This window comes from Babylonia areolata, chromosome 22, assembly GCF_041734735.1.
Source record: "Babylonia areolata isolate BAREFJ2019XMU chromosome 22, ASM4173473v1, whole genome shotgun sequence".
Taxonomy (NCBI): Eukaryota; Metazoa; Mollusca; class Gastropoda; order Neogastropoda; family Buccinidae; genus Babylonia; species Babylonia areolata.
This window is the reverse complement of record NC_134897.1, coordinates 26827175-26837174: the sequence shown is the minus strand read 5'-3', so window position 1 is coordinate 26837174 and position 10000 is coordinate 26827175. Positions and strand designations below refer to the sequence as shown.

The 10000-nt window shown below is 47.4% G+C and overlaps 1 protein-coding gene across 2 annotated transcripts in view; it reads left to right on the top strand.

Moving 5' to 3' along the window:
• LOC143297455 (NBAS subunit of NRZ tethering complex-like) overlaps window positions 1-10000 on the top strand; it is a 78886-nt gene that overhangs the window by 29789 nt on the left and 39097 nt on the right. For both annotated transcript variants that reach the window (XM_076609844.1, XM_076609845.1), the window contains exons 26-32: window positions 454-583; window positions 1505-1639; window positions 2575-2748; window positions 3917-3990; window positions 6875-6934; window positions 8109-8171; window positions 9292-9355. In XM_076609844.1, coding sequence (XP_076465959.1) covers window positions 454-583; window positions 1505-1639; window positions 2575-2748; window positions 3917-3990; window positions 6875-6934; window positions 8109-8171; window positions 9292-9355 — 700 coding nt within the window. The remainder of the gene's footprint in view (window positions 1-453; window positions 584-1504; window positions 1640-2574; window positions 2749-3916; window positions 3991-6874; window positions 6935-8108; window positions 8172-9291; window positions 9356-10000) is intronic.

The window sequence follows — 10000 nt, the reverse complement described above, 5'->3', positions numbered from 1 at the left end:
AAAAAATATGAAGACAAAAACAACAGTTGTCTATTCATGTGTTTAAAACCTGTCATTATTATTGTCATTATAATTTTGTAAATTTTCGCTGGAGTATATGGCTTTATCAGCCTGGCATACCTCAGCATGAAGAAGCTGTACTCCAGCGAAAATGTGCAAAATTATAATAAGTTTTAAACGCATGAATAGACTACTGTTGTCTTCGTTTGGATATTTCACCATTTTCTGTGATTACTTAATTGAATTCTGAATGTGAATTCTACAAGGAGCAGAGCCCAAGAACTGAGAGAGTGTGATCATTTTGTATATATATATATATGTATATATGTCTATCTGTCTGTCTATAACTGTATAGATATCGATATCTGTATGTGTTTATGGATCTCTCTCTCTCTCTCTCTCTGTATATGTATGTATGATATGTATCCAAAGTGTAGGTGTTGGCTGTGGCAGGGTGGATGTCCTGACAGCAGGGCAGGTGGAGGAGTGGTATGAGAGGAGGGCGTGTGAGATCGAGGAGTGCAGTCGGCTGGTGGACTACGCTCTGGAGCTGACCAAGCTGGCCATTCAGCGCGGCTTTCAGGTCAGTCACCGGCCACCGGTCCCCTTTCACTTTGGTCTAACCGGTTAGAGGTCAAGGGGGTGTGGCCTTTTACTGCCTAAATAGCTTTAATTTTAGGCTCTGGCAGTATAAAAATGTTAATAAATCATCATCGGGTGTGGCCTCACATCTATGTTATCTATCACTTAGTAGTCACAATAGATTATTTATGTGTCTCTTTTTATTGTGGTTGTTCTAGTATATGTTTATTTGTCTCTTTTTATTGTGGTTGTTCTAGTCTAATTTGTGTGTACTGGCACCGAAAATGTGACAAAAAACAAAACTCTTGATTTCAAAATAATTGCATGCCATTGAAAATATACATAATTGGAAAGCATCATGTGTTTTATATGCTTTATTCATTTACTTTTCAGAAAATATGTACTTTGATGGGTCTCTCTCCAGTAACAAAGCGCACAGAATTGTTTCAAAATATATACACATTTTTTGTGAAATAAACCTGGCAAATAGATTTCACTTTAATCGTATTTCCCTGGCAGTAAAAGGGTTAAAAACAACAGTGGAATTCACATGATGGACTGAGAAGGGAAGTTTGTTCCATGCTACTGGGCCAAGATAGAAAGAGTGCTAACCTTGGGATGTGACCCCACAGGGTGTGGGTGACCTCTGACCTTGTGATGTGATACCACAGGATGTGTGTGACCTCTGACCTTGTGATGTGTGTGATGTCGCCTTGTGTCTGAGTGACCTCTGACCTTGGAATGTGACCTCAAATGGTCTGGGTGACCTCTGACCTTAGGATATGACCTCACAGTGTCTGTGTGACCTCTGACCTTGGAATGTGACCCCATAGGGTCAGGGTGACTTCTTTTGTGATGTCTGTGATGTCCCTAAGTGTCCATGTGACCTTGAACTTGTGATGTGTTGTGTGATGTCCCCCAGGGTCTGGGTGACCTGCTGGATGACCTGGTCACCATGGAGACGCTGGTGTACGAGTGTGGGGTGGGGGACGACCTGACCTTCGCGGCCCTGCGAGACATGTCCGACTACACCCGGATAGAGCTGATGATGGACAAGGTGGGTGTTGTGGGTCTGTGTTGGGAGGAGGGGTTTTCCTGGCTGACCTGTGTAGTAGTGTGGTGTAGTGCACTGTGCTGTGTTGTCCTGTGTCCCAGAAGTCTCTGTGTGTGATTCCTGTTGTCTGTTGTGTGATATGACGTCATAGTGTTTTGTATCGTATACATGCGCATGTCCCAGCAGTAACAGTGGTGCTGGTTTTCAGCAGTAATGCGCCCATCCAGGAAGCGAGCGTTCTTGGGTTCTGTTTCCATCTGTGGACCAGAATTTTTTCCTCCCCCCTCCCTCCACTAGACTTACAGTCTGTGTCTGTCACAGTGCCCACAGGACATGTACGCTAAGAACGCCACACCACGCCACACCACGCCACTCAAGTGCACGTAATTTGAGCATGTTGGAAACATGAACACCATATTGTTGCAGCCACCCACACTAACACTATGCCTGTCACAGTGCCCACAGGACATGTACGCCAAGAATGCCACACCACACCACACCACACCACACTAACACTATGCCTGTCACAGTGCCCACAGGACATGTACGCCAAAAATGCCACACCACACCACACCACACCACACCACACTAACACTATGTCTGTCACAGTGCCCACAGGACATGTACGCTAAGAACGCCACACCACACCACACCACACTAACACTATGTCTGTCACAGTGCCCACAGGACATGTACGCCAAGATCGCCACACCACACCACACCACACCACACCACACCACATCACACCACACAACACCACACCACACCACACACAACACCACACCACACCACACCACACCACACCACACCACACCACACCACACTAACACTATGCCTGTCACAGTGCCCACAGGACATGTACGCCAAGAACGCCACACCACACCACACCACACCACACCACACCACACCACACCACACTAACACTATTCCTGTCACAGTGCCCACAGGACATGTACGCCAAGAACGCCCGGCGGTGGCTGGTGCCGGTGCTTCAGCGGTGCGAGGGTCGTGACCCCGGTGCGTACCGCCGTCTGCTGCAGGAGTTCCTGCTGACCCGTGCCCGCACCGACCTCACCGTGCCCCTCACCATCTTCCAGACTTCCAAGGCCGGGGTCAGAACTGGGGGGTTGTGTGGGGGGTTGGGATGTGTGTGTGTGTGTGTGTGTGTGTGTTGGGGAGGAGTGGGTTGTAAAACTGTATGGTGGTCATGGTAATTATCATTATAATAATGATGATGATGATGATGATAATAAATGAATGATTATGATAATATGTATTTTTATAGTGCTAAGGTTGTTCGGAGACAAAAGTTTGTGAAACTGTGTGGTGGTCATTATTATCATAAGGATATTGATGATAAGAGTAATAAATGAACAATAATAATAATAATGATGATAATGATAAGATTGATAACAACAACAGGAACAACAACAATAATTATAATGATGATGATGATGATAATGATGATAGTAATAATAATAATGATGATGATAATGTACTTATATTGCTCTGAATCTTGTGCAGAGACAAATCAAAGCACTTTCACTCATGACTTTCACACACATACATAACTCTGAAACCAGCGGATGAAAGACATAACTTATAAATACATGTAGATAGTAGGCTAGAGAAACAAGCCCAGAAATAGGGAGGGGCTAGTTTGGAAAGAGGTAGGTTTGGAGGTCAGACTGGAAATAGCTGAGTGCAGGGATTTGGCAAGGCAGTAGAGGGAGATCTTCCTAGTGTAAGGTCCAGAGACAGACAAAGCGGCGGCAGATTGTGGAGTGTTTGAATCTGGGAGCATTGTCACTTCATTTCATGGACAATACAGCTGAGTGGTTAAAGCATTGGACTTTCAGACTGGGAGTCCTTGGTTTGAATCTCAGTCACGGCCCCTGGTGGGGTAATTAAGGGTGGAGATTTTCCCCACCCCCCAGGTCAGCATGCCTGAAACCCCATTGCTTGTACTCCCATGCAGAAGATAGAAATGTGTGTTAAAGATCCTGTATTCCATGTCAGACGATGGAGAGTTGTGGAAATAGGAACTTACCCGTGATGCACATCTCAGGAAAAAAAAACGGAGCTTGCCTGCCTCCACGACAGGGTACAAATGGCTATTCAGTGGCTACACAAGATCAAGGCAAATTATGTCAGCATTTGCTGGGGTAAATTTCATCTCAATGTCCATTCTGTGTGCTTTTGTTAGACCGTAGGAGAAGCACTATAGAGACGCCCAGTTATTGACACCACCAGACGTGTGTGTGATGTGTCGCTGTTCAGGTGTCCAACCCCATCGTCACCAGCACGGCCGACCTGATGCAGTTTGCTCTGGATGTTCTGTACACCACAGAAAGGTACAGCCCTGTGTGCTGTGTGCTCTGTCAGTGTGTGTGTGTGTGTGTGTGTGTGTGTGTGTGTGTCTGTGTGTGTGTGTGTGTGTGTGTGTCTGTGTGTGTGTGTGTGTGTGTGAGGTTGAGAAGACCTTGTTTTGCTTTTATTGTTATGTTTTTTTTGGGGGTTTTTTTAGGGGGGAGGAGGGATTTGATTTGATTTTGATTTTTACTTTTTCAGAGGGTAGTTGTGTAACGAGCAAGATTCCAAAATATGTGAGACATCTTGTAACTTACTGCCAAGATGATGATGGTAAAGGTTGAAAGTGCTACAGGCTTTTACAGTCATCAGGGCAGTGAATCCACACTGACTGATCAGCCATCAGGGCAGTGAATCCATACTGACTGTGATCAGCCATCAGGGCAGTGAATCCATACTGACTGTGATGAGCCATCAGGGCAGTGAATCCATACTGACTGTGATCAGCCATCAGGGCAGTGAATCCATACTGACTGTGATCAGCCGTCAGCGCAGTGAATCCACACTGACTGTGATCAGCCATCAGGGCAGTGAATCCATACTGACTGTGATCAGCCATCAGGGCAGTGAATCCATACTAACTGATCAGCCATCAGGGAGGTGAATCCATACTGACTGTGATCAGCCATCAGGGCAGTGAATCCACACTGACTGTGATCAGCCATCAGGGCAGTGAATCCATACTGACAGTGATCAGCCATCAGGGCAGTGAATCCATACTGACTGTGATCAGCCATCAGGGCAGTGAATCCACACTGACTGTGATCAGCCGTCAGCGCAGTGAATCCACACTGACTGTGATCAGCCATCAGGGCAGTGAATCCATACTGACTGTGATCAGCCATCAGGGCAGTGAATCCATACTAACTGATCAGCCATCAGGGAGGTGAATCCATACTGACTGTGATCAGCCATCAGGGCAGTGAATCCATACTAACTGATCAGCCATCAGGGAGGTGAATCCATACTCACTGTGATCAGCCATCAGGGCAGTGAATCCATACTGACAGTGATCAGCCATCAGGGCAGTGAATCCATACTGACTGTGATCAGCCATCAGGGCAGTGAATCCATACTGACTGTGATCAGCCATCAGGGCAGTGAATCCATACTGACTGTGATCAGCCATCAGGGCAGTGAATCCATACTGACTGTGATCAGCCATCAGGGAGGTGAATCCACACTGACTGTGATCAGCCATCAGGGCAGTGAATCCATACTGACTGTGATCAGCCATCAGGGAGGTGAATCCACACTGACTGTGATCAGCCATCAGGGCAGTGAATCCATACTGACTGTGATCAGCCATCAGGGAGGTGAATCCATACTGACTGATCAGCCATCAGGGCAGTGAATCCATACTGACTGTGATCAGCCATCAGGGCAGTGAATCCATACTGACTGTGATCAGCCATCAGGGCAGTGAATCCATACTGACTGTGATCAGCCATCAGGGCAGTGAATCCATACTGACTGTGATCAGCCATCAGGGCAGTGAATCCATACTGACTGATGAGCCATCAGGGCAGTGAATCCATACTGACTGTGATCAGCCATCCAGGCAGTGAATCCATACTGACTGTGATCAGCCATCAGGGCAGTGAATCCACACTGACTGTGATCAGCAAACAGGGCAGTGAATCCATACTGACAGTGATCAGCCATCAGGGCAGTGAATCCATACTGACAGTGATCAGCAAACAGGGCAGTGAATCCATACTGACTGATGAGCCATCAGGGCAGTGAATCCATACTGACTGTGATCAGCCATCAGGGAGGTGAATCCATACTGACTGTGATCAGCCATCAGGGAGGTGAATCCATACTGACTGATCAGCCATCAGGGCAGTGAATCCATACTGACTGTGATCAGCCATCAGGGAGGTGAATCCATACTGACTGATCAGTATCAGGGCAGTGAATCCATACTGACTGATCAGCCATCAGGGCAGTGAATCCATACTGACAGTGATCAGCCACCAGGGCAGTGAATCCACACTGACTGTGATCAGCCATCAGGGCAGTGAATCCATACTGACTGTGATCAGCCATCAGGGCAGCGAATCCATACTGACTGATGAGCCATCAGGGCAGTGAATCCATACTGACTGTGATCAGCCATCAGGGAGGTGAATCCATACTGACTGTGATCAGCCATCAGGGCAGTGAATCCACACTGACTGTGATCAGCCATCAGGGAGGTGAATCCACACTGACTGTGATCAGCCATCAGGGCAGTGAATCCATACTGACTGTGATCAGCCATCAGGGAGGTGAATCCATACTGACTGTGATCAGGACTTGGCATGGAATACGGGTCCAGTCCTCTCCTCCTGTTGCTTTGATCTTCCCCATCCAAGGTCAGGTACCTGTTCACACTCGGGTATCTATTCACGCTTGGGTACCTATTCACACCTGGGTGGAGTATGGACAATGGGAGCACAGTGCCTTTCCCAAGGACACAACACCGTGCTGAAACAGGGCTTCGAACCCTGATCACTGGTGAACACTGGACCAGGGGTGCAGCGCCTAACCTATTCTGCCACGTGTCCTTGATTACTAGTGGACAGTGAGGAAGTAGACGTGATGCTTGGTGATGTGTGACCTGCATTGTGACCAGTGGACAGTGAGGAAGTAGACGTGATGCTTGGTGACGTGTGACCTGCATTGTGACTAGTGGACAGTGTGGAAGTAGATGTGATGCTTGGTGACGTGTGACCTGCATTGTGACTAGTGGACAGTGAGGAAGTAGACGTGATGCTTGGTGACGTGTGACCTGCATTGTGACTAGTGGACAGTGAGGAAGTAGATGTGATGCTTGGTGACGTGTGACCTGCATTGTGACTTGACACTGCTGTTTGTTGACAGGGATGATCAACTTTCTATAGCAGCAGAAATCTTTCGCTGCCTTCCCCAGAAAACACAGCAGTGAGTCTGTGTGTGTGTGTGTGTGTGTGTGGTGTGTGTGTGTGGCGTGTGTGTGTGTGGCGTGTGTGTGTGTGGTGTGTGTGTGTGTGGTGTGTGTGTGTGTGGCATGTGTGTGTGGTGTGTGTGTGTGTGTGTGTGGCGTGTGTGTGTGGTGTGTGTGTGTATGGTGTGTGTGTGTGTGTGTGTGTGTGTGGCGTGTGTGTGTGGTGTTTGTGTGTGTGTGTGTGTGGCATGTGTGGTGTGTGTGTGTGGGGGAGAGTTAGGGAGGGGGGGGGGCATGTGTGTGTGGTGTGTGTGTGTGTGTGTGTGTGTGCATGTGTGGCATGTGTGTGTGGCGTGTGTGTGCATGTGTGGCATGTGTGTGTGGCGTGTGTGTGTGGTGTGTGTGTGGAGTGTGTGTGTGTGTGTGTGTGTGTGTGTGTGTGGCATGTGTGTGTGTGTGTTTGTGTGGCATGTGTGTGTGTGTGTGAGAGAGTGTGTCTCACTGTGTTTGTGAGTGTGTGTGTGTGTGTTTGTGAGTGTGTGTGTGTGTATGTGTGGCGTATGTGTGTGTGTGTGGTGTGTGTGTGTGTGTGACTGTGTTTGTGAGTGTGTGTGTGTGTGTGTGTTTGTGAGAGTGTGTGTGTGTGTGTGTGTGGCATGTGTCTCACTGTGATTATGAGTATGTGTGTTTGTGTTTGTGAGTGTCTGTGTGTGTGTATGTGAGTGCATGTGAGTGTGTGTGTGTGTGTGTGTGTGTGTGTGTCTCACTGTGTTTGTGAGTGTGTGTGTGTATATGTGTGTGTGTGTGTGAGTGTGTGTCTGTCTGTCTGTCTCACTGTGTTTGTGAGTCTGTGTGTGTGTGTTTGTGAGTGTGTGTAGGTGTGTGTGTAGTGGGTAGGGGGAGGAGGATGTGTGTGTGTGTGGGGGGGAGTTATTAGTTTGTTTGGTGTGTGTTGTATTTGTGTGTGTACATGTGTATGTGTGTGTGTTTGTGTGTGTGTCTGTGTGTGTGTATAGTGTTGTATGTGTACATGTGTGTGCGGTATTCCTCTGATATGTAGTAGTGTGGTGTGTTTGTGTGTTTACAAATACATAAATGAATACAGAATAAACAGCAACCATTTCACCATGTCACACAGTCTGTATAGCTACACCATGTGTGACGGCATTATGTTTTGTTTTGATGTTTCAGAGGTGACAGTCCTGAACTGGTTCAGCTGCACAAACAGGTGGATCGCTTGGAGCGGCACCTGAGGTGAGTGGGAGTGGTTGTTGTGGAGGGTTGTGGAGGGCATGGCATTGGTTGTGGAGGGTTGTGGAGGGCATGGAATTGGTTGTGGAGGGTTGTGGATGGCATAGCATTGGTTGTTGAGGGTTTGGAGGGCATGGAATTGGTTGTTGAGGGTTGTGGAGGGCATAGCATTGGTTGTGGAGGGTTGTGGAGGGCACAGCATTGGTTTTGGAGGGTTGTGGAGGGCACAGCATTGGTTGTGGAGGGTTGTGGAGGGCATGGAATTGGTTGTGGAGGGTTGTGGAGGGCATGGAATTGGTTGTGGAGGGCATAGCATTGGTTGTGGAGGGTTGTGGAGGGCATGGAATTGGTTGACGAGGGTTGTGGAGGGCATGGAATTGGTTGTGGAAGGTTGTGGCGGGCATAGCATTGGTTGTGGAGGGTTGTAGAGGGCACAGCATCAGTTGTGGAGGGTTGTGGAGGGCATGGAATTGGTTGTGGAGGGTAGTGGAGGGCACAGCATTGGTTGTGGAGGGTTGTGGAGGGCATTGGGACTGTACTGTGTGTATCGTTGTGTTAGGAGGAAAATTGACTTCTTTTTTTGTTGTGGTATGCAGGAAATGGTGTGGGAAGTTAAAAGGGTGATATAATTTTGTGTGTGTGTGTGTGTTTGTGTGTGTATGTACTTGCTTGTGTAATGTGTGTGTGTGAGTCTGTGTTTGTGTACGTGTGTGAGTGAGAGTGTAAGTGTATTGTGAGTTTTTATGTGTGTGTGTGTGTGTGCAGTGTTCCATCCCACACTTTCCCATCATGTTTGATATGATATGATATGGATACTTATATAGTGCCTATCCTTGGTTGGAGAGCAAGCTCTAAGCGCTTTATAAACACGGAGTCATTTGCACAACAGGCTGTCTACCTGGGTAGAGCTGACTGACAGTGGCCATTGGGTGCTCATCATTCATTTCCTGTGTCATTCAATCAGGTTTCAGCCATGCACACACAGAGAATGTGTAATTTTTACATGTATGACCATTTTGTTTATTTACCCCACCATGTAGGCAATCATACTCCGTTTTCAGGGGGTGTGCATGCTGTGTATGTTGTTGTTTCCATAACCCACGGAACGCTGACATGTTGACAGGGCAGCCCAGATTCTGCAGGACAATGGCGTCCACAAGACCCTGGCCTTTCTGAAAACGTCTGAGGTATGTGTCCCTGCAGGCGTGCACACACACACTTGCATCTGTGCACACTTCCGCTCACACTCACACACCCACACCGACACACACTCATATGTATGTACATGTGAACATTTTGTATGAATATGCAGTTGCACACTTGTGTGCCTGAACATGTATATACACATACAAGCCACACACATTTCCAGCAGTTAGTTGTGCCTGTCTGTTTGATTGTTTGTTTGTCACACTGTCTTTGTGTGGTGTTGTGCTAGTAGAAGTTTCTGTCTCACACTGTCTTTGTGTGGTGTTGTGCAAGTAGAAGTTTCTGTCTCACACTGTCTTTGTGTGGTGTTGTGCAGGTAGAAGTTTCTGTCTCACTGTCTTTGTGTTGTGTTGTGCTGGTAGAAGTTTCTGTCTCACTGTCTTTGTGTTGTGTTGTGCTGGTAGAAGTTTCTGTCTCACTGTCTTTGTGTTGTGTTGTGCTGGTAGAAGTTTCTGTCTCACTGTCTGTGTGTGGTGTTGTGCAAGTAGAAGTTTCTGTCTCACTGTCTTTGTGTGGTGTTGTGCTGGTAGAAGTTTCTGTCTCACTGTCTGTTTGTTGTGTTGTGCAAGTAGAAGTTTCTGTCTCACACTGTCTTTGTGTTGTGTTGTGCTGGTAGAAGTTTCTGT